This window comes from Dermacentor albipictus, chromosome 4 (assembly GCF_038994185.2).
Source record: "Dermacentor albipictus isolate Rhodes 1998 colony chromosome 4, USDA_Dalb.pri_finalv2, whole genome shotgun sequence".
NCBI classification, from domain to species: domain Eukaryota; kingdom Metazoa; phylum Arthropoda; class Arachnida; order Ixodida; family Ixodidae; genus Dermacentor; species Dermacentor albipictus.
Genome location: NC_091824.1, coordinates 20,153,258 through 20,178,750, shown reverse-complemented (window position 1 = coordinate 20,178,750; position 25,493 = coordinate 20,153,258). Strand labels below are relative to the sequence as shown.

General features: G+C 48.5%; 1 protein-coding gene across 1 annotated transcript in view; it reads left to right on the top strand.

The window, feature by feature from the left end:
• LOC135915105 (solute carrier family 13 member 2-like) overlaps positions 1–25,254 on the top strand; it is a 151,021-nt gene extending 125,767 nt beyond the window's left edge. Inside the window, exon 15 of the mRNA XM_065448100.2 lies at positions 24,918–25,254. Within this exon, the coding sequence (XP_065304172.2) occupies positions 24,918–25,088 (171 nt within the window). The 3' untranslated portion in view covers positions 25,089–25,254. The remainder of the gene's footprint in view (positions 1–24,917) is intronic.
• Positions 25,255–25,493: the final 239 nt, after the last annotated feature.

The following is a 25,493-nucleotide window of genomic DNA, read 5'->3' as shown; positions in this document are numbered from 1 at the left end:
ACCTAACTGCAACGCCAGACAAAGAACCACCGACCTCGACGTGCTTCTCGACGGCCACGCAGTCACTGCCTTAGTCGACACAGGGGCTGATTACTCCGTCATGAGTGGACACATCGCCGCCCAGTTGAAGAAAGTTAAGACAACGTGGGAAGGCCCTCAAATTCGGACCGCTGGAGGACACCTGATTACGCCGACTGGAATCTGCACGGCAAGAATTACCGTTCATGACCGGACTTACCCTGCCACCTTCGTTATCCTCCAACAGTGTTCACGCGACGTCATTCTCGGCATGGACTTCCTAAACCAACACGGCGCAGTCATCGACTTGAAGTCGAAGTCGATAACCCTGTCTGAAGATCAAGCGATACCGCCGCAGAGCTCTCGTAGTCACCATGCCTTAAGCGTGCTCGAAAGTCAAGTCAGCATCCCGCCTCGCTCCAGTATTATAATTTCCGTCGGCACAAAAACACCTGCCGACGTAGAAGGCGTCATCGAGGGTGACCAACGTCTACTGCTAGACCGTGAAATTTGCGTGGCAAGAGGGATCACTCGACTCCTCGGAGGGAACACGGAAGTGATGCTAACCAACTTCAGCCAAGAGTTCAAGCACATCAGCAAGGGCATGACAATCGCGTACATCGAGGAAATTGTGGAAACGAGCAATGCCTTAGTCCTCACAGATTCTGCCGCATCTACCTCGCCGACCATAGTCCCCGAACCAGACTTCGACGTAAATCCAAGTCTCCCCATAAGCAAGCAGCAAGAGCTCAGAAGTCTTCTCCGACGATACAAGGACTGCTTTTCGACTTCATCAAAGATTCGACAAACACCAGTTGCAAAGCATCGCATAATAACCGAAGAGTGCGCTCAACCACTCCGCCAGAGCCCTTACCGAGTTTCGACACGAGAACGTGAAGCTATTAAGCAACAAGTCGACGAAATGCTCCGCGACGACATCATCCAGCCGTCGAAAAGCCCGTGGGCATCCCCTGTGGTCCTGGTAAAGAAAAAGGACGGAGCCCTGCGTTTCTGCGTCGGTTACCGTCGTCTGAACAAGATCACGAAGAAGGACGTATACCCCCTCCCACGAATAGACGACGCATTGGATCGGCTCTGCAACGCTAAATACTTCTCGTCGATGGATCTCAAGTCTGGCTACTGGCAAATAGAAGTCGACGAAAGAGATCGCGAAAAGACCGCCTTCATCACCCCAGACGGCCTTTACGAATTCAAGGTTATGCCATTCGAACTGTGCTCGGCGCCTGCAACGTTCCAGCGCGTCATGGACACGGTTTTAGCAGGACTGAAGTGGCAGACCTGTCTCGTTTACTTGGATGACGTCGTCGTCTTCGCCGAAAATTTTGACGATCACCTTAGGCGGCTTGCAACAGTACTAGAGGCCATCAAATCATCAGGGCTCACTCTGAAGCCAGAAAAGTGCCGCTTCGCTTACGACGAGCTTCTGTTCCTAGGCCACGTCATCAGCAAATCCGGAGTACGCCCCGACCCGCAGAAAACAGCTGCCATCGCAAAGTTCCCGCAGCCCGTTGACAAGAAGGCAGTGCGTAGATTCCTTGGCATGTGTGCCTACTACAGGCGCTTTGTCAAGGACTTTTCACGCATCGCTGAGCCGCTAACGCATCTAACCAAATCTGATGTAGAGTTCAAATGGCAAACGGCGCAGGCCGACGCATTTCAAGAACTAAAACGACGCATGCAGTCACCGCCGGCACTCGCACATTTCGACGAAGACGCCGATACCGAAATCCACACTGACGCCAGTAGCCTAGGCCTCGGTGCCGTCCTAGTCCAGAAGAAAGACGGGCATGAACGGGTGATATCTTATGCTAGCCGGTCGCTGTCAAAAGCGGAAGGCAATTATTCTACGACTGAAAAGGAATGCCTCGCCATCATTTGGGCTACAGCAAAACTCCGCCCATACCTATATGGCAGGCCATTCAAAGTCGTCAGCGACCATCGCGCGTTGTGTTGGCTAGCTAACTTAAAGGACCCTTCAGGACGGCTGGCGAGGTGGAGCCTCAGACTGCAAGAATATGACGTCACGGTGATCTACAAGTCCGGACGAAAACACTCAGACGCCGACTGCCTATCACGCGCCCCCATCGATCCCCCGCCGGAAGACGACGAGGATGACGACGCCTTCCTCGGAATAATGAGCGCAGAAGACTTCAGTAAACAACAACGCGCAGATCCGGAGCTAAAAGGCCTCGTCGAGTATTTGGAAGGGAACACCGACGTAGTACCTAGGGCATTTAAGCGCGGATTATCTTCATTCACATTACAAAACAACCTGCTCGTAAAGAAGAACTTCTCACCAGTCCGCGCCAGCTTCCTTCTTGTTGTTCCGTCAGCGCTGCGTCCAGAAGTACTGTACGCTCTACATGATGATCCAACCGCTGGGCACCTCGGATTCTCCCGAACGATGTTGAGGATACAGGAAAGGTATTACTGGCCGCGTCTGACCGCCGACGTCGCTCGTTACGTCAAGACATGTCGAGACTGTCAGCGACGCAAGACACCACCGACAAGGCCAGCAGGATTACTACAGCCGATCAAACCTCCTTACCGACCATTTCAGCAGATCGGGATGGATTTGTTGGGACCGTTTCCAGCGTCAACATCCGGAAACAAGTGGATCGTCGTGGCAACGGACTATCTCACCCGCTTTGCTGAAACTAAAGCTCTACCGAAGGGCAGCGCAGCCGAAGTGGCGAAATTTTTCGTCGAGAACATTCTTCTGCGACATGGTGCCCCAGAAGTCCTCATCACCGACAGAGGAACAGCGTTTACAGCAGAGCTCACCCAAGCAATTCTGCAGTACAGCCATACAAGCCACAGGAGGACAACTGACTATCACCCACAGACGAATGGTCTCACGGAGCGCCTGAACAAGACCCTAGCCGACATGCTAGCAATGTACGTCGACGTCGAGCACAAGACGTGGGACGCGGTCCTGCCGTACGTAACTTTCGCTTACAATACGGCGGTGCAAGAAACAACACAGATCACGCCGTTTAAGCTGGTTTACGGCAGAAACCCGACGACGACGCTCGACGCCATGTTGCCGCACGTCACGGACGAAGAGAATCATGATGTCGCGACCTTTCTCCAGCGCGCCGAAGAAGCCCGACAACTCGCCCGCCTACGGATCAAGAACCAGCAGCGTACCGACAGCCGACACTACAACCTCCGACGACGCTTCGTCGAATACCAGCCCGGTGACCGTGTTTGGGTTTGGACCCCTATACGCCGACGAGGACTGAGCGAGAAGCTTTTGCGTCGCTATTTCGGACCGTACAAGATCATCCGACGTGTTGGGGCACTGGACTATGAGGTCGTGCCAGACGGCATTTCGCTATCACAGCGGCGCCGCTCACGACCTGAAATAGTCCACGTTGTGCGACTCAAGCCCTACTACCAGCGATAATGAACTTTGGGACTTCGCTTACTGATCTTTGGACTTTGTTTCTTTTCGTTGTTTTGTTACTTATGTTTATTAAGTGTCCTTTTGTGTTTCGCTCTCTTATATTTGTAGCATCGGGACGATGCTTTTTAAGAGGGGGGTATTGACGCGTGTACTTATCTTTATCGGGCGACCATGTTTCGCCGCCTAACAAATGTAATCGCACAGCGCGGGATGCGCCTGCATGTATCCGAAGTTTCTGGAAAGTTATCGATGCTTCTATCCGGCTGTCTGTTGTCGCCGAACCCTGTCTTATCTGATTTCATCGCGTGACGCGAATGGTGTAGAACTTTGTGGAAGCCACGCGGGTCCGAACGATTAGTCTGGAACATTCGACGACTGCAGTATAAAAGCCGACGCGCTTGACCCGCTGATCAGATTTTCGACGATCGCCGACTGTGTTCGCCGCTATCGTTGTGCTTTAAGTGTACCCTGTTTTGTGGGCACAGGTTCGCCACATAAAAGCTAGTTTGTCTTTCACAGTACTGCTACTGTGTTCTTTAACGTCACTACCACGTGACAATATAGTCACCCAAGTTGGCGTCAAAGACGTTCATTGAAGAGCCGCACAACTACTGACTGATACCCAGTGACCCTAGTTGGCATCACAGAGGTTCACAGAAGACCTACACAGACCGAGTGGCGCACACGCGGTGCTCCAAGTCGGTGTCAAGGAGTTTCATTGAACAGGGGAGCCTGCCCAGTCCCGGAACTACAGTGATGACCCGTGTTGTGGTGCAAGAGGCTACTTGAAGAGCGACGCATACTGTTGCCATGCAACAGACGCCCGAGAGACCCGCCGAGCATGAGACTGGCGCACGGGCATTTGGGCTTTGCACGAGCAGTTTTCCTGGCCGCGCTGCTCTTGTGTGTACATCGCAATTAGTTCTTTTATCCGTGTCGCTCCACACATAACCATACGCGAGCACTGCCACATACTCAGTCACCGAAGTTGCTCCTATAGTTCGTTTCGAACCCTGTTCACTCAACACAGCAGCCCGATGCGCTGCCCGTTCGGCCATACACAGCAGTGGTGTCACTGCTGTCTATGGCCGAACGGGCAGCGCATGCGGAAAAACGGTATGCAGGTATGCGGAAAAACGGTTGGAAAGTAGCATACATTGATATTTAGCAGATGGAAAATTCGTTAAGTAGCCTAAGAATGCTAACGCATTAAAAAATGAGAATTCAGTAATTGAGCATTTGACTTCCTTGAAAGTTCAAGGGGAAGCGGGACTAAAGGCGGGCTTGTTTAAAAAAAAATATCCCCACTCCCACATGCAACTCAGCCAACGGTTTTAAGACAATAGTAATTACAACTCTGTTCTACTGAAACAGTATTGAAAAATGAAGTAAATAAAGAAAAATAAAACTACAATCCACTTTTACTTTTCTAGTTATGCAGAAAATTTTCAATAATAGATATTACCCGCCGTGGTGGCTCAGTGGCTAGGGTGTTAGGCTGCTGAGCACGAGGTCACGGGATTGAATCCCGGCCACGGCGGCCGCATTTCGATGGGGCGAAATGCGAGAACACCCGTGTACTTAGATTTAGGTGCACGTTAAAAAACCCCAGGTAGTCGAAATTTCCGGAGCCCTCCACTACGGCGTGCCTCATAATCAGAAAGTGGTTTTGGCACGTGAAACCCCATAATTTAATTTTTTTATTAATAGATATTGACACGTGTACAAATCTCGATTTTTCCGGTGACCGCTTTTCACCATCTAACACATGTTATCGCTCAGTGCGGGACGTCCTCGCATGTATCGCAAGTTTCTCGAACGTAATCGATGTTTCTATCTGCTCGCTGTTGTCACCGAAGCTTCTGTAATCTGATTGCATATGTGACGCGAATCTTGTAGAACGTTCTGGAAGACACGCGGGCACACGATATTACTCTGGAACAATCAATGATTCATGTTTGAAAGCCGACGCGCTTGACCGGCAGATTTCGACGATCGCTGACTGTGTTCACCGTTATCGTGCTTTGAGTGTAGCCTATTCTTGTGGGCACAGGTTCGCACAATAAAAGTTACTTTCATCATTCACAATATTGCTACTGTGTTCTTTACCGACACTACTACGTGATAATATAACGCCGTGTCTAGGAGCAAGGTTGGTTCGCAACCGTACAATAGAAAAAATGGAGAAAATCCGGCGGTGTCGTGCCGGGAAGAATTGTACGCAAATGTGACGTAAGGAAGGGCAATGTCCCAGTCGTGGTGGTCCATGGAAACGTAATTGGACAACATATCGGTAAAAGTACGGTTTAACCGCTCTGTCAGGCCATTCGTTTGAGGATGGTATGAGGTAGTCAGATTGTGTTGAATGGAGCAGGAACGCACAATGTCGGCGATAACTTTCGAGAGGAAGTTACGACCACGGTCAGAAAGCAGCTGTCACGGGGCACCATGAAGTAATATAATGTCACGCAAGAGAAAGTCCGCAACGTCAGTGGCGCAACTGGTAGGGAGAGCCCGCGTGATAGCGTATCGGGTGGCGTAATCAGTTGCGACGGCTACCCATTTGTTCCCAGAGGATGACGTGGGAGAGGGACCGAGGCGTTCTAATCCAACACGTATTGTAATCTCAGCGCTGACACCCGTTGTTGCAATCGGACCGCTGGCACGAGTTGCTGCACCTGGGTCGCAAGCCCCAAGGGTAGCGTTGGCCTGGCGGCCTGGGGCACAACTGGAAGCATCCGAAGGTCCGAGCAAAGCATGAGTCGACTGCTAACAGAACAACTTGTTTATTCTAGCATCGCAAAAGAGCGGCCGGTCAAATCGACCGAAGTGGAGAGACGGGAGAGCACGTTACTCAACAGAAGAAATCGGAGCCTCTCTCCTGGCGTTCGGGGGCAGCTGCTTTTATCCTCTCGGAGTTGAGGGCAAGAGGGAACGTCAGGGAACGAGGTCACGTGACAGCAGGGCACGGACAAGCTGAGAGACATGTTGAGACGAGTGTAGTGACGCATCAGCCGGGCCGGCGCCGGTCAGACCTCCTCGCTTCACACTTGGGGAGCTCCTCTCCCCGGCTGCCGCGCTTTGACAAGCGTGGGCACACACACACACACGCACACACGAAGACACGTGGCACTGAAACATGCCTGGACGCGCTTGGCGGGGATGCGTTGCGGCAGCTCCGAACGGGCCAAAATGTCCGCCGCTTTGAACGAAGCCCCGGCGTCCGTTGCATCTGCGCCGGCTATACCGCGCGTCGTAGGCGAAACGTAACAGACCGCCCCGCCGGGGGAAGGAGATCCCGATGGTCAGGGGACTGCATCCGCTGTCCGGAGGGATGTCGCTCGATGATGCTCATAACCGAAGTCGGTCGTCCCTCGGCGTTTCTTGAGCGCAGCGCACCGAGAAGGCCTAGTTCTCACGTTCAGGTTCACACAGGACACTGCAAAGTGACTTCGGGAGAGTTGCTATTTTAGAGCGCAGCTCTTTGGCGTCCGTTCCTGGGTTTCGCGTCGGCGTTGTCGTCGGCGTTGTCGTCGGCCTCGTAACCAGCTCCGCCCCCCTTCGCTGGAGTGGGAGACGAAGGACGCGAGCCGCGAATGGCGGAGACCAATGAGAGCGGCCCCTTCAGTGACGTGCGCGCGCGATGCTGGTGTCATGCGGACCCTCCTTACGGCTCGATGCGCACTCGTGTCTGGTCTCAGCCGATCCGCTCGTTTCGTACTATAGTCTGCTCGCGCCACAGCTCTCGCCCGCGCCTGTTTGGTTCTGTTGGGTCGGTCTCGTTCGCGCTTGTTTTGGTTGTTATTGTGTGAGATTGTTTCTTAATCTGATTGTATGCGCTATGCGAATTGTATAGTACTTTCTGGAAGCCATGCGGCACCAGCGATCACACTGGAACCTTTGACGAGTCATGTATAAACGCCGGCTCGCTTGACCCGCAGATCAGATTTTCGACCATTACCGACTCTGCTACATGTCTCTCAAATTCTTTGCTTCAAAATATCGCGAAATGGAAACACGTATAGAGCTGCGCTCAAATTTCGCATTAGGGAGTATCGTAATCGTCGGATAATTTTTTTGTTCTCGTTCCCAGCAAGCGTTAGAACTGCGCCGAAACTCAGCCGCTCAGTCAGCAAGCACGGCACAACCCTCACTAAGCCATGCCAGGCTCTTTCCCCTTTTATACTACTGCCTAGTTCCTTACAGTAGTCTAGCAGCACTCAGAACGCGTCCACAAATTGGAAAATTGCACTAGAAAGCACATCATGACTTTGAAACACTACACAAAAGCAATATGTTAAAAATCCTGCCTCAGGAAGAAAAACATCAATAACAAACAATTTTGAGGCTGATTCCCACGTTAGGGGCTTCGACTTAAGCCATCGGCGTTACCGTTGAGACTCCCCTTTTTGTAATGCACCTCAAAGGAATATTGTTGCAAAGCGAGGCTCCAGCGCAGGAGGCGGCCATTTGTGGAAGAGATGGTCTGCAGCCATTGGAGAGGGCAGTGATCCGTCTCGAAGCATGCGGAGCGGAGATCGAAGCGAGCGACCGTAGACCAACTCAGCTGGCGAAAAACCCGTAGCCGCATGCGGCGCGGTCCGTAATGCAAACATCACCCCAGGCAGACACAGCTCCCAGTCAGTTTGATGTTCAAAACACAATGCTCTCAACACGCGCTTCATGACGGAGTGGAGCTTCTCAACGGAATTGGACTGGGGGTGGTACACTGAGCTGTGTAACAGCTTTACCCCGCACCTTTCGAGAAAGGCTGTCGTCAAAGCGCTAGTAAACACTGTGCCCTGATCTGATTGGATTTCCGCAGGAAAACCAACTCGCGCCAATATGGACAGTAGTGCATTGACTATCTCAACTGAGCTGAGTTCTTTAAGCGGCACTGCTTCAGCGAACTTTGTCGCTGGGCAGATCACAGTCAAAATGTGTCTGTATCCCGTGGCTGTTACCGGCAGAGGTCCCACTGCATCAATAACGAGCCGTCTAAAAGGCTCCGTAATGATAGGTACCAACTTCAACGGCGCCCTCGATTTGTCCCCTCGTTTTCCCACCCGCTGACAGGTGTCGCATGTCTTCACAAAGTGGTCTGCGTCCCGAAAACACCCTGGCAATAGTACTCTTGCAAGAGACGGTCCTTAGTTTTCTTAACTCCTAGGTGTCCGGACCACGAACCCCCATGCGACAAGCGCAACAGATCCTGACGGTAGCACTGAGGCACGATCAGCTGATCGAACTCCACTCCCATGCGGTCTAGATACTTCCGGTACAGGACCCCACCTCTTTCCACAAAGCGAGCATTTTTCTTGGCGATACCTTCCTTCACAATGCAGCGTATGTTTTCTAGGCTGCCATCCTTCTTTTGCTCGGCTATCAAAGCCGCCCGGCTGACTTTTAGCAACCTATTCAGTCCGTCTGACGTAGGCGCGATGAGCAAATCTGCAGATAGCTCTTCTAACTTTCCCGTGTCGGGCATTTCCTCTCCAGTATCTGGTGCCTTCAACGCTACAGGCTCAATTTTATTCAGTTCGGGCGTGCTCTGAATATCAGCTTGCTGCGCCTCTGACCCTTTCTCATTGTTCGACAACGTCGGCCCCGCAACTACCGCCTTTGCAGCGAGCTCCCGAACCTTCGATCTGGTTAAGGCCTGAACGCTAGCCTCACCAAACAAAAGCCCCTTCTCGCGCAGGAGGTGATCGGACCTGTTCGAAAATAGGTACGGGTACTGGGGGGGGGGGGGGGGGGGGTAGCATAGATGACACCGCCGCCTCCGTCTCAAGTGCTCCGAAAGGTCCTTCAATAAGCACTTTTGCTACGGGCAGACACACGCTATGAGCTTCCACGGCTGGCTTGATCCATGCGCACTCGCCCGTGAGCATATCGTGTTCTACGTAAGAGGGGTGAACTACATCCATCGTAGCTGCGGAATCGCGAAGCACTCGGCACTCTTTCCCGTTCACGAGGAGGTCTCGCATGTAAGGCTCGAGAAGCTTCATGTTCTCGTCAGTGCTGCATAATGACAAAAACACGACTTTTGTTTTTGTTTCCGGACACTGCGCCGAAAAGTGACCCGGCTTTTGGCACGTATAACACACGCGCACTTGCCTCGTCTCGAACCGCTTTCTGCGTTCGGCTTCGGCTGCCGCCGTCGCCTTACGTTCGGTCGGACTGCTTTCACTCGCATCCGCACTACGTGTGTCCCCCTTTGCTCTCATAGGCGTGAACTTCGGCCTCTCAAACTTGGAGCCAAATTCACCCTTTTGACCGTCCTTAGCTCGGCGAGCCCGACGCGTCACAAACTCTTCGGCTAGCTCAGCGGCTCTAGCCACCGTACTAACGTCTGGCCTATCCAAGACCCAGTACCGCACGTTCTCAGGTAACCGACTATAAAACTGTTCCAGCCCGAAACACTGCAGAACTTTCTCGTGGTCACCAAACGCTTTCTCTTCTTTGAGCCATTCCTGCATGTTTGACATTATCCTGTAGGCAAACTCTGTATATGACTCACTTTTGCCTTCCTCATTTTCTCAAAACTTCCGACGGAACGCCTCCGCTGACAGCCTGTACTTTTTTGGCAGACTCGATTTCACTTGGTCGAAATCCTCTGCCTCCTCTCTATTCAAGCGAGTGACTACGTCGGCCGCCTCGCCGGGTAACAAAGTGAGCAAGCGCTGTGGCCACGTTTCCCGAGAGAACCCCTGCTTCTCGCATGTTCGCTCAAAGTTAACGAGGAACAAACCAATGTCCTCTCCAAGCTTAAACGGCCGCATTAGGTCAGTCATTTTGAACAATACTCGTTCTCCTGCACCATGTGCCTGACTTCCATTACGAGCACGTTCCATCTCCACCTCGAGACGCTTCATTTCCAAAGCGTGGTCGCGCTCTTCTTTTTCTTTCTGCTCTTTTCGTTCACGCTCATCTTTCTCTTTTTGTTCTTTAAGTTCGCGCTCCTGTCTTTTTGCCGTCTCCCTCTCCTCAATGGTCTCAAGGCATTCCGACAGCTCGTCATCCTCAGCTTCTAACTCAAGAATAGCCCTTAGCAGTTCTGGTTTTCTGAGTTTGTCTGAGACATCCAGACCCAACTCTCTTGCAAGCTCCAGCAATTTCGGTTTGCGCAACGACTTCAAATCCATGGCTGCTCTGAATGCTGCTTTCTCTACTGCCTACTATTGTCTTGCCGCAAACTAACCCGGCAGCAACGACAACCACAATTACCAGCTCTGTTTCTGACACTAACAAAAGCCTGGCAAAACTCAGAAGACGAAAGTCCCGCACTCACCAAACCTCGCAGCCAAGAATTCAGCGCAGTCGTTCCGCTGCAGGCGACCAGTCATCACACAGGGCTCGTTGCACTGCTCCCGGATGGTCGTTGTGCTGCTCAGCATACAGTCAACCGCATATCTTCGCTGCTGGCCTCCGTTGTCGCGATCCCATCGCTGCCACCAGTTATTGCAATCTCAGCGCTGACACCCGTTGTTGCAATCGAACCGCTGGCACGAGTTGTTGCACCTGGGTCGCAAGCCCCAAGGGTAGCGTTGGCCTGGCGGCCTGGGGCACAACTGGAAGCATCCGAAGGTCCGAGCAAAGCATGAGTCGACTGCTAACAGAACAACTTGTTTATTCTAGCATCGCAAAAGAGCGGCCGGTCAGGTCGACCGAAGTGGAGAGACGGGAGAGCACGTTACTCAACAGAGGAAATCGGAGCCTCTCTCCTGGCGTCCGGGGGCAGCTGCTTTTATCCTCTCGGAGTTGAGGGCAAGAGGGAACGTCACGGGACGAGGTCACGTGACAGCAGGGCACGGACAAGCTGAGAGACATGTTGAGACGAGTGTAGTCACGCATCAGCCGGGCCGGCGCCGGTCAGACCTCCTCGCTTCACACTTGGGGAGCTCCTCTGCCGCGCTTTGACAAGCGTGGGCACACACGCACACGCGCACACACGAAGACACGTGGCACTGAAACATGCCTGGATGCGCTTGGCGGGGATGCATTGCGGCAGCTCCGAACGGGCCAAAATGTCCGCCGCTTTGAACGAAGCCCCGGCGTCCGTTGCATCCGCGCCGGCTATACCGCGCGTCGTAGGCGAAACGTAACACACGAAAGAACGGTTCCACAGTGACGGTGATCGGCTGGAGATGACCGGCAGGTTGCACCTGAGGTGTTTTCCGACGCTGGCAGGGATCACAGGCAGCAACATAGCGTCGGACGGAGCGAGTGAGACCAGGCCAATAGAAGCGGCGGCGGACGCGGTCGTACGTGCGGGTTACCCCAGGATGTCCTGCAGTGGGTGCGTCATGCATCTCAAAGAGCACAGTCTGTCGTAGAAGTTTTGGCACGACAAGATCAGGGTCGTCAGGAAGGAAGTTCTTTCGGTACAGAATGCCGCCCTGGAGGACATATCGGCGAACGGATACGTCGGTAGGTGTAGAGCGCAGACGCTCGATGAGTACTCGCAGCGATAGGTCTCGATACTGCCCATCGGCGATGTTAGCGAAGGCAGACACAGAGAAAATGCCGTTGGCGGTACTACTTTCGGCGTCGTCAGGCTCATCTACCGGGTAGCGAGACAGGCAGTCAGCGTCCTTGTGTAGTCGGCCAGATTTGTAGGTGACAGAGAACGAATATTCTTGGAGGCGTAAGGCCCAGCGACCAAGTCTTCCTGAAGGGTCTTTCAATGAGCATAACCAACAAAGCGCGTGATGGTCTGTGACAACGGAAAAGGGTCGGCCATATAAGTATGAGCGGAACTTCGCAACCACCCAAACTAGGGCCAGACACTCACGCTCAGTGATGGAATAGTTGCGCTCCGCGGCCGAGAGGAGCCTGCTGGCGTAAGCGATAACACGGTCATGGCCGCGCTGGCGTTGTGCCAGAACTGCGCCAATTCCGTGACAGCTGGCATCAGTACGGACTTCGGTAGACGCAGAAGGATCGATATGAACCAGAACGGGAGGCGCTGTGAGAAGGTCGATTAGAAGCGAGAATGGAGAGGCCTCGTTATCGCCACACTGGAAAGGGACGTCTTTTTTCAAAAGCTCGGTTAGCGGTCGTGCTATGGCCGCGAAATTTTTCACTAAACGGGGGAAGTACGAGCAAAGGTCGATGAAGCTGCGCATATCCTTGACACACTTTGGAACAGGGAAGTGCGTAACAGCATGGATCTTGCCTGGGTCCGGTTGCACTCCGTTCGCGTCAACGAGATGTCCAAGGACGGTAATGTGACGACGGCCGAATTGGCACTTCGATGCGTTGAATTGCAGACCGGCTCGCCGAAAAACGTCCAGGACTACTGAGAGGCGCTCGGGGTGTGTAGCGAGCATTGGGGAGAATACGTCGTGGTGTGCTACGTGTGCTACTTGGACGAACGTCGTCCAAGTAGCACAGGCACGTGGACCATTTGAAACCGTAAAGAGGGGAGTCCATCATGCGTTCAAAAGTGGCAGGAGCGTTACATAGACCGAACGGCATCACTTTGAACTGATAAAGACCATCGGGTGTTACAAAGGCAGTCTTCTCGCGGTCGAGATCGTCCACGGCAATCTGCCAGTAGCCGGAGCGAAGGTCAATAGAGGAGAAATAGCGAGCACCGTGGAGGCAGTCAAGGGCGTCATCGATCTGAGGTAGGGGATACACGTCATTTTTGGTAACCCTGTTAAGGTGCCGATAATCCACGCAAAAGCGCCATGATCCATCCTTCTTTTTTACCAGTAGAACAGGTGACGCCCATGAACTACATGACGGTTCAATAATGTTCTGGGCAAGTATTTTGCGAACTTCGGCGTGAATAACTTGGCGTTCAGCCTTTGATACTCGATATGGGCGGCGATGAATAGGAGGGGCATCGCCGGTATTATGCGATGTTTAACAGCGTAGTTTGTGCTAAAGGACGATCGTTAAAGCCAAAGTTATCGTGGTAGCAAAACAGAACGCGGTAGAGCTCACGAGCGTGCTCGGACGGCATGTCGGGCGCAATCATCTTCTGCAAGTCGGCGATGGTACAAGGTGCCGACTGCGATGGTAGAGGATGATCAGCTGAATTGTCGTCTACTGCAATAGATGCTACTGAGTGATCCTCGAATGAGCAAAGCTGGGCCAGAGGCATCCCGCGTGGCAGCACTTGTATCGCCAAGCCAAAATTGGCCACTGGCAGGCAATAGATAAAACTGTATGAGGTACTGTGATCCCGTGTGTAAGGAGGACGTCTTGCATAGGAGCCGCGATGTAGTGACCGTCGGGGACTGGTGGAGATGACACGAAGTCAACGTAAGTCAGTGCCGAAGGTGGCAAGCGAACGATGTCGACGGAACTGAGGCGACTGAGGTGTGGTTCAGCGGAATCCAGAACAGGCAGGTCAAGGCAGAGAGTACTGGGGGAACAATCGATGAGAGCAGAATGTGCGGAGAGGAAGTCTAAGCCGAGGATGATGTCGTGGGGACAGTGGGCAATGACTGTGAATAGCACGATAGTGGAGCGATCGGCGAAGGAAACGCGGGCGGCACACATACCAATTACGGGGGCTGTTCCATCATTGGCGACACGGACAACAGGCGTCGTGACGGGCGTGATTATTTTCCTCAGCCGGTTAAGAAAGTCAGCCCTCAAAACCGACAAATGCGCTCCAGTGTCTATGAGAGCAGATACAGAAACACCGTCTGGTACCACCACGACTGGGACATTGCCCTTCCTTACGCCACATTTGTGTACAATTCTTCCCCGCACGACACCGCCGGATTTTCTCCATTTTATCTACTGTACGGTCGCGAACCCACCTTGCCCCTAGACAACGGCACTTCCTCCTGCTGCGACCTCAACAAGCGAGTATGCGCGCGACGCCATCGCCCTCACGGACCATGCACACCAGCTTGCCCGTGCTCGACTGACGGCCTCACAAAGCACTCAGCAGCGTCATTACAACGCCCGCCACCGCGACGTACAGTTTTCGCCTGGTGCGCTCGTGCTCCTGTGCCCGCCCTCTAGTCACGTCGGTCTTTCAGGGAAGCTCCTTTCGCGATATACAGGGCCCTACCGCGTGCTCCGCCAGGTGACGCCTGTGACGTACGAAATTGCTCCTTGCGTTCAACCTCGTCCTCCACTCTGGCATCTAGTGATGTTGTGCACGTCAGTAGGCTCAAGGCCTACTACACTGCTTCCGAGTCCGGCGTTTAGTCGCTCCGGGACAGCGCTTTTGCCGCCGCGGGTAGTGCTACGGAACAGTATTTGCGATGAATAAAGAGGCGAGCAGGGTGAAGACGACGATGACGATTAGAGGCTAGCGCGGACTGTTGCCTCTTGGCCAGGTACGGCGTATTGCCTTATAAATATACATGTATATAGCTTTTCGTCGGCATCTTCCTACGTAACAATATTCGTATACACCAGTAACTGAACACAGTGTAAAGGTATACTCATTGCAAAGGTACCAAATTGGCACAAATTCGTATGCCAGTAAGTATTAATAAAATGCAGAGTAACAGGCCAATACTCATTATAGAAGAAAGCACTCAGCAGAAAAATACAGATCCGTCATGCAACATCAGAGCTTTTCAGCCTATTGAAAAAAAAGTTATGTGGTGTGCTGTCAGCAGTAGAGCCTATATTTGTTTTTTGAATGCACATGGTCAGTGAGTATAATTACCCTGTCCTTCAGTTTTGTTTAAAGGGTCCCTAAAACGGCTCCCCGCAGGGGCGTCTGCGTCAGCTGGCGTTTTGTGTGTGGCGACACCACGTACCCGAGCCCATGAGGGTTGCATCATCCCGCGTTTAACCATACGTGGCTTAGCTGTGTCCGGGGAAAAGTGAATCCTGGGGGTTGAGCCGATGCTGAGTGTTTGGACCTTTAAGGCCCCTCGGCTGAGGCAACAAACCTCTTTGGCTTCAGCTGCGCGTAGACGGCACCCCCAGACTGCCCCGCCCGGGGAAAATCGGTAGTTGCCTTTTCCAACTTTCTCCAACATCTCTCTCGAACCTTCGTCTTTCTTAGTAGCAGTTTCGTAGTTGCAGTCCAGCGCCTGTGTATGTCCTTTCTTTGTGTACGCGTACGTGTCAGATGTAAGTGCGCTGCTTCAATATCAATATATTCGTCTTTCTTACTTACAACCTGTCCTATCTTTAACTTCTTTCTGCTTCCGATCTTCCTGGCAGCAAGGGTTAACCTTGCGGAAATAACCAATCTTGCCTGTTTATATTTGTTTATAGAGGAAACGTACAGTTGGCGTCCGCAGGACTTGTATATTATAGGACTGGCGGTGTCCTCATCTTGGGCTCCATGGTGGGTGGTTGGCGTTACTGCCGAAATTCACACGTATATTTATGGCTACCTCCTTCCCCAAATTCCCTGATCGCACTCATAAGCGACGGCGACGCAGTGTATACATAGTCAAATTTTTTGGCGGAAACACTGAGAACTTCCCTCGCTATCAAGTAATTCACTCTAAGAAACCAGGTAAGACAACAAGAATGATCTCGCCTTTCCCCGTTTCTAACAGAAACTATTCGCTCAGGCTATAACGCAACGAGGCTGACAAAGGGCGACCTCCTCTTGGGATTTCATGACAAAAATCAGTACGGAAAACTACGTAACCTAGTGTCTCTTAGGGACATACCTGTTTCATTGACCCCACGCCGTACCATGAACACCATCCGCGGTGTGATTTCCGGTGATGATTAGATGGAGCTGAGCGATACTGAACTTTTAGAAGAATGGTAAAAAACAAAATGTTATCAACGTAAGACGAATCAAAATAAGGCGTGATGGGAAAAAATTCGAGGCTAAGCGCCTAATCTCACATTCGGTTCCAGTGTGCAGCCAGAAACGATCAAGGCAGGTTGCATTAAAATCTGAGCAAGGCCGTACAATCCCCAATCCTCTCCGCTGCTTCAAATGCCAAAGATTCGGCAACACTTCCCAGAACTTCCGTGACCCACTGACCTTCGCTAAATGCAGTGCACATTGATCAGTTTCTCCAGACTTAAGTACTCGTGGGAGATTTCAGCGCTCAGAACACAATGTGGGGAGGCTCACGATGCGACACAAAAACTCGATTAACCCAGAGCTTAGTAAACGCCGATGCATTCCTGTTCGATAAAAACGAACCAACTTATTACACAGTACCACAGTACTTATTCTTCTATAGACCTATCGATTGACTTGGCATCTCTTCTCCCTTACTTAGAATGGAGCGTTATTAAAAATCCTTACGGAGGTGACTCTGCAACTTTAAACTTAATTCAACAAGATGAATTCACAACATTCAGCAACAGTTCCCAGAACTGCCGTGTGGGTCTACGGACCAGTTTCCTGGCACCTAAAAAGATAATATACTCATGGCGCCTGCAGTAGAAAGGATGTCCCACATCCGCCACCAAGGCGCAATATTTTCCACATGCGCTAGCTTCCACCGACTAGGGTTACTTTAAGGAATGGACTTAGTAATTACAGCATTTTATCGCCGATTTTAGAATTTACGACGCGGTAGCGTATTTTTACCGCTTTTATCGTCGAGGCAGCAAAGAAATTTATCCCAAAATAAGGCGGTAGCTCATCGAAAAGACTAATTCCGTGGTGCAATGATGAGTGCAAGGAGGCGCGGAAGAAAAACTAGATAAAGCGTGGGGCTAGCTTCGCTGATCCCCAACTGCAGAAAACCTGATCGAATTTAAAACCGTTAAATCAAATGGAAAGCGAACGCGACGGCAAGCTAAGGGGACAAGCTGGGAGGCGTTCTCATCTGGCATTCATTCATACAGACGGGAGGCAGAAGTATGAAGCAGGAGGCTTAAGGGACAACAAGTTCACCCATTATCCCTGGTGGATAAAGAAGGGAACAAGTTGGAAGACCAGGCCGTCGCTCTTGGTGAACACGTTGAGTGCGAATTTAGCTCTGCTCACTATTCGGATAACTTTCCGAGATATGAAGCCATAGAAGAACGTAAGCCACTGAACCGGAAATGTCGACCAAACGATTCTTATAACAGTCCTTTTAACTCTGCCGAACTGAAAGCTTCCTTGATACCCTGTCAGTGCTCTTCACCAGGCCCCAATAGAATAATGTACGATATGATCAAGCACGTGCACTCCGACACGCAAAACACACTACACACACTATTCAATACTATCTGGGCGGCTGGGTATCTTAATCTAAATGGAAAGAAGCTATCATCATCCCAGTTTTTAAGTACAGTAATGATACTCCATTGCTGACCAGCTACCGTCCTGTAGCAGTTACGAGCTGCTTGTGTAAGCTTTTTCGAGACAATGATCAATCGTCGTCTCATACATTTCCTAGAGTGCAACTAAATGCTTGACCCATTTCTATGTGGCTTTAGCGAAAGCCTATCTACAACCGGCAGTCTCGTGCGCATCGAAGCATACATCTGTGATGCATTTGTACAAAAAACAGTACTTCTTGTCTATATTCCTTGACACGGAAAATCATAAGAAGCCAACAAACAAAGGCACCAAGGACTGCAGGGTAAATTACTTGTACTTATAGTTGAACTAAAGAAACAATAAGTTAATGAAATTGAAAGTGGGTGAAAAAACAACAACTTGCCGCATATGGGAAACGATCCCACGTCTTCGCATTACGCGTGCGATGCTCTACCAATTCAGCTACCGCGGCGCCGGTTTCCCATCCACTTCCTGGGGTATTTATGTATTATTACTAGGACGAACCCTGGGAGTGTTGGCCAGCGCCTCCACTCAGAAACCTTGGCGGCGGATGTGGGACATCCTTTCTACCGCAGGCGTCCCGAGTACGTGTTGTTTTTGGGTGAAGGCAACTGGTCAATAAATGCACACATGCTACATTATGGCATCAATGCTGCCGGATTCGAGACCCTCGTTATATATTGATTGAGAAGAAATGTTTTTTTTAAGTAAGCACTTTATTTACAGTAAACAACTTACAAAGCTCACTGCAGGTTCAAGGGCTGAATGAAGCCTGACAAAGGCTCCTGCCCCTCCGCAGTTCGTGACAAATGACATAAGTCTTGTTCAGCACAATCAAAAAAGGATTATAACACATTAGTTTCAGGAAAATGGTCCACTAGTAACTTGCAAAAGTACACATATCAAATCACACATAAACAAAAGAAGTACGCATAACATCTTTAAGTAATCGTGTAGAAGAGTTCACGCACGGAAAAATACACAGGCAAACAAAATAAATTTCAAAGAAATGAGAAACGTAGAATGCATGAGGATACACTGAAAGTACATTACACGTGGAAATACAATACTAATTCGTGAATGATTTACGCATTGGTCGAGGCATGAAAATCTGCTAGTTAATGTTGACACTGTATGCAGCTGGTTATTAATGAGGTATTTGCTTGTTTTTTAAAGGCAGTACTACAAGCTTTCAAGTTCAGTCTATCTGCAAGGAAATTCAGAACATGATGTGTCTGGTATACAGCACGTTGTTTTCCATAATTAGTCCTTACTTTAGCTGCTCGTTTCTTTGTTCTCGTAAAGAGTGATGTGATTCTTCAAAGGGAGTTTGTTGACATACTTTATTTTTTTTAATTACCTGGAGCAATTTAATATAATATGACTGATCCACCCTGAGCATGGAATGTTTTATGAACACTGGAGCAATTGGCAGGTCCTGTAATTTTCCCGTCTACTTTTCAAAACAGCGCAATATTTTCTTTTGCAAACTAATAAGTCTTTGGTAATTTCTTTGCGATTTCATTCCCCAGACTAATATCCCATAAGTTACCTATCAATGGGAGAGTGCATATTACAAACTTATTTTTAACCTTAGTGGGACTGTTTTGCAAGAACACCCAACTATTCGTGATGACGCGGTAATCAGGTGATTCACATGTGTATTCCCGTTTTATTCCTCTTGGAAATACACACCAACAAATTTTTGTTCCCTGACGTGTGCAATAGAATTTCCTTCGAATTTTACACTTATTTTACTTTTTTATACGTCAGAATATCAGAGTTCTTTTTTCATTCAAATGTAGCTTATTTTGCCTTAACCAATTTGAAAGATGCTTTAAATAGTTATATATACTGACCTCAAGAGCTTTTAAATTGTCTGATGAAAAGAAAACGTCGGTATCATCAGCTTACATAATAAGTTCAGGGGAATCAGGTATTTCTACAATATCATTTATATAGGCAAGGAACAATAGTGGCTTTATATTAGAATGCTTCAAGTTCCGCGCCTGTCCTGTGTGTTTCCTTCTTTGTCCTTTGTTTGCGCGGTTACATGATGCATTCCAATATCGACCACCAACTAGCCCGCCTATACCTGTTGAATAGTGGCTCATTGGGGAACTCTTCGGGTTTACCTTTATCTTTGTAGACAATGTGCTATTAATTTGTACGAATTGATAACGACCCTCATGGTAACTTTGGAAGAGGTAAAGTGCGACTCCACGCACTCCATACCTCGGCAATTTACGAATTAATAGTTGGATTTGTATGGATCCAAATGCTTTTTTGAAGATCAAGAAAAAGTCCAAGAGTATATTTTTTTTTTCTTTTCCATATGGTCAGTTATCTTATCTTTGATATACAGCAGAGCTCGTTTCCTTGACTTATATTTTTTTAAACCCATGTTGACTCGTTGATATTACTTGATGTTTATCAAAAAAGGATGTAAGTAACCCGCAAATTACTCCTTCAAATATTTTTGATATTGTTGGAAGCACGGATCTTGGTTGATAGATGGCTAAAGTACTGATATCACCACCTTCATGTACTGCAGTGACTTTTGTTACCTTTACCTGTTCCGGAAATACGTCGGTTGTGAGGATGAGCTTAATAATATAAGCCAACATATCACATATCAATGGTGATATCAATTTCAACTCAACACAGCCTATTTCATCAATCCCTGATGCAACACTATTTTGAAGCTTTCTGATAAAGTTTCGTACTTCAACCGGATCTGTGGGTATCAAAAAAATATATAAAGTTAGGCAAAATAGACTCATCAGCAGTTGGAGTATTCTCCGACATAAGGGCCCGAATGTATAAAGTGTTCGTTCAGGTCATTGGTCGAAATTTCGCCGCTGACCGTTTCGCCATTCCTTGTTTGGTCTTCTGTACTATGACAGCCTTTATTTCTGTTTCTGAGCCCACTTATGACCTCCCATAATTTCCTCTGATCATTGTAAATATTTCAGACAACGTTTGATAGTAGTCGATGATGAAGACGAGAACAAGGCCAAAGCGAGAGCCAACGTTCCGAAAAGTGGACTTGTCTTTTTCAAGGCGACGTAAGCTTTCCTCAGAAGAGTATATGAAGGTAGGGTTCTTCTAATGGGAGAGGGGGTACAGCTGGTGGGTGCGGCAAAGAGTGAAGGTGTGTTAACGGCGAGGCTGCAGAATTGAGAATAACGGAGAGCTGCGCACAAGGCCGGTGACACGGCCGTCTGTCAGTCACATGTCAACGGCCGTGTGGCAGTCGGCGTGTCAATGGCGAGCACAGCAACCCTCTATTGCATGTTTCGCTGGTGGTCGTGGGCTATCATATATATACATATATATATATATATATATATATATATATATATATATATATATATATATATATATATATATATATATATATATATATATATATATATATATATACTTTGCCGTCAGGCATAAAGAAGGCTAAAATCGAATATTTCTTTTCTAGTCTCGCCATTCGGGCTCATCCACGTCCACTTCCCACTATATATATATATATATATATATATATATATATATATATATATATATATATATATATATATATATATATATATATTATATATATATATATATATATATATATATATATATATATATAGACTAGAAATGAAATAGCCAATTTTAGCCTTCTTTATGTCTGAAGTTAAAGTATTTCTACATATCTTGTATTTGGTGAGCGCGTCTTTCTCTCGCAAGTGGATGAAATTGTGGTACAACTTATTCTTTATTTCAATATTCCGGTAAACATCAGAATTTATCCAAGGCTTTGTGCATGTTTTTTTTTATTTCTACCACGCGAGAACTGAAGTGGAAATGCTGCGTCATAACTAGCACGCAGCAGCCGTAGGAAGGTGTTATAAGGTCCATCAGGGTTATCTCGCCTGTGAACAATGCTCCAATCTAGGTTCTGACATAAGTTCTGACACCGCGCCGTGGTTGCTCAGTGGCTATGGTGTTAGGCTGCTGAGCACGAGATTGCGGGATCAAATCCCGGCCACGGCGGCCGCATTTCGATAGGGGTGAAATGCGAAAACACCCGTGTACTTAGATTTAGGTGCACGTTAAAGAACCCCAGGTGGTCGAAATTTCCGGAGCCCTCCACTACGGCGTGCCTCATAATCAGAAAGTGGTTTTGGCACGTAAAACCCCACATAAGTGAAAAAAATGTTCCCGAGTTTCGCTGTTTTTAATTCGATGAAGATAGGTGTGGGTTTTCGGAATGCAGAAGTGAGAACTAAATGACATAAGAAGATTAGCATATGAACCAAGGGGCCCGATTTTTTATTAATTGTATATTAAGAAGCCAAGAAACAACGACACGAAGGGAAATTACTTGTAGTTAGTGACTCAATTAAGAAATGAAGAAGTAACGGCAATGCAAATGGATGAAAAAACTACTTGCCGAAGATGGGCCACGATCCTACGTCTTCGCACTACGCGTGCGGTGCTCTGCTAATTGAGCTGCCGCGGCGCCGTTTATTGACCAGTTGCTTTCACCCAAAAAGATCGCGTACTCGTGACGCCCGCGGCAGAAAGGATTTCCCACATCCGGCGCCACGGTTTGTGAGTGATTGCGCGGGCTAACACTCCCAGGGTCAGTTCTAGTAGTAACACACAAACCCCGGAAAGTGGATGGGAAAACGGCGCCGCGGTAGCTGAATTGGTAGAGCGTCGCACGCGTAATGCGAAGACGTGAGATCGTTCCCCACCTGCCGCAAGTTGTTTTTTCATCCACCTTTATTGATACGATTAGTAAAAATCGGGCTCGTGGTTAACCCCCTTTGTTCTCGTTCATATGGTAAAGGCATACGACACGACATGGTGGTATGGTATATTACGAGACCTGTCACACATAGACATTCGAGGATATATGCTTGACGCTATAAAAAGCTACCTGTCCAACCGTACATTCCAAGTCAGAATCGACAATATAATGCCCCGTCCATTTACATAAGCAACTGGTCCACCTCAAGGAGATGTGCTCAGCTGCACGCTCTTCATTGTTAGGATGACCTCACCCCGTGCACCGCTACCTCCAGCCCTTGTGTATTCTATGTAGACAACGTACAATTAGGCTTCAAATCTTGTAACCTCATAGTTTGCGAACTACAGGTACAGCAAGGCCTAAACAAAGTGTCTAAATGGGCAGAAGAACACGGATTTCAACTTAACCCCTGAAAATTTCCTGTGTTCTTTTCACAAGAAAGCGAGGACTGGTTCGAGATCCCAATATAGAAGTGTCTGGGCAACGAATACCTATAAGCAAGGAGCACAAGTTTCACCTTCATTCCACATATCAAATATCTCAAGGCGAAATACCTAAAGACAACGAACTTATTCACATACGACATGGGGACGTGTTTATTAATCCTCTACAGGAGCCTTGTTCGATCACGTTTGGATTACGGTTCCACGCTATATCACTCTGCCGCGCCGAGCACATTTAGGGCGCTGGATCCCGTCCACCATCCGGGTATCCACAGGAGCCTTCAGAACTATTCGGAGTCTGTACGTTGAGTCGAATGAGTTGTCCCTTCACCTAGAAAGAACATCCAGAATCCCCGTTTGAAATCAAGTCAGTGCTTAACTTCCTACATGATGTTGTGCTGCACGTTGTTAGCCCGATAGATTCGTAACCCTCCATCTATCTAGAGGATGTTGCTGCGAGCCTACTGTTCTGTAGAGCATGCCTATAGAGTACACCATTGTTCAAAACTTGGCTATTCTATTCCTTACTTTTGTGACATACCTGTAAAGTAGGGCTGTGTCTTTGGTAACCCACACTCTCTAAAAAAATTCACACCCTTAGTGGCTTATCTTGACCCACAACAATAATCATCTGCCTTGCAGGCATTTCCTTTCTTTAACGCTGCAAGCCCGGTACTTCCAAGTCACCGACGGCTTGCGCGTTATCAGCGTGACTCAGTATTCTCGACAGGATAGTAGCCAGCGCCGAGTTTCCAAGAAAGGAAACGCAAGCAAGGCAGATGACGATTATTGTTGTAGGATGAGCCCCTAGTGGTGCAAACTTTAATAAGAGTGCACTCCAATAGTGATTCGTTCTTATTGCTGTCTCTGACGTTATTTGAGCCTCTTGATTATTTATTATTATTATTATTATTATTATTATTATTATTATTATTATTATTATTATTATTATTATTATTATTATTATTATTATTATTATTATTATTACTGCTGATACTACTACTACTGCTTTGCTCTTTGTTTACCTGGCATTGTGCGAGTTGTGTACCAGCAATTTGAATTTTTTTAACGGTGCACGAACGATGATGGCTGCACTCTGATGCCTCGTCTCCAATCCTGTAATAGCCCAACAGGGCTAAGAGTAATAATAAATGAACTGAAATGAATGAAACGAAATTAGGCAGTTTCCGAAAAGCGTACCTAAAGCGCCTTTACGGGCTTATAAAGCCACATGCCGTGCTTGCGTTCTTTCCTATGTGTGTGGGTTTTTTTTTTTACTATTCTTGTACACTCGGCGATTTGCATGCCCCAAGTTTGGGTGTGCAAAACTAAAACACCCTCGCCTGCAAATAAGTGCCCGCATAAATGTGAGGCATGACATGTAATAAGAGTTTTGAACCTTTCGTCACAAGATGTCAACACCAGATGTTTTATACTCTTGTGGCTAGATTTAATCTACCGACTCCGGAAGACCGTGTCTCTAATGTTTGCTTCAATTCAATTCTTTATTCAACATCGTCATGAGGATGTTGGGTGCATCGACAAAAAGCCAGAACAAAGGCTTGACATAGGTCGACGCACCCTACAATGACTTGGCAACAGTATCACAGTGTATCATACAGCATGTGTAAAGCATTCGCAATAATAACATTGACACAAATGAAACGGTATTTGAACATTACAGGCAAATACAAAAGCAAGCACAAAGCACTATGACATAAGTATCAGCAGTACATAAATTAACATCAATTCACAGCGCATTATTTAACATCTGTGGAAGAATGTAGCTAAGCATTTGGCGACCATAATTCGTTCGCGTTTTAGGCACAAACCACGTGAAGCCAGTGCTACCGCACTGGCTTCACGAACCTGCATAAGCTTGAAAATCAAGTGATAATTTTGAATAGCTGAGTAGTTACACTCTTATTTAATTACTATAACACTGCCCAGCCTGTCATATGCAGTACCTACCTTGACGCTTAACAATTTTCCATCTGTTGCCAGTCGCGAGATCAACCTCGAGTTTATGGGCTGGCGCGTCTCTTGCAGGTGTTCTGCGGTCTCGCGCTCAAACTGGTCAGCATCGTGGTGACCATACTTACAGTGAGCACGCTCGGGAACTTCATCTTTCATTGGAACCACATTCCCGACTGGTTTTCCCTGCCCGTGACCTCAAACAGCACGGGTGCCGTGGTGGGCCACCAGCAAGGCTGGCAATGACAACCTCTATTCGTCCTGTGTACATAGACTGGACTGCAACTGTTAACAAATTTGCTAGTTTTTCGAGCTACGATACTTTATATATGATACATCTCAATAAACTGCTACTGAAAAAGCGTTACGCATTTAGATAACGTAAAAGACATATTTTGCTTTAAAACTGAAATTTTGAGGTGTCCTTTGGTGGTCTTTTCTTATGCGGCGTGTTGTTTCTCGCTTAATGTTTTCTGGGACAGAAGTGGTCTGCACAGCTAATCAGTCGTGCTTTGGAAAACACAAATGCGAGAACGCATAAGAAATTATTCGCTCTTGTTTTCCAAGCACCACACTGCTGAGCGTTTTCCACGATGGGCGCTGTTCCGCATGTCCCTGCTGCGCAAGTTCAGACGTACTACGTCGGTTCAG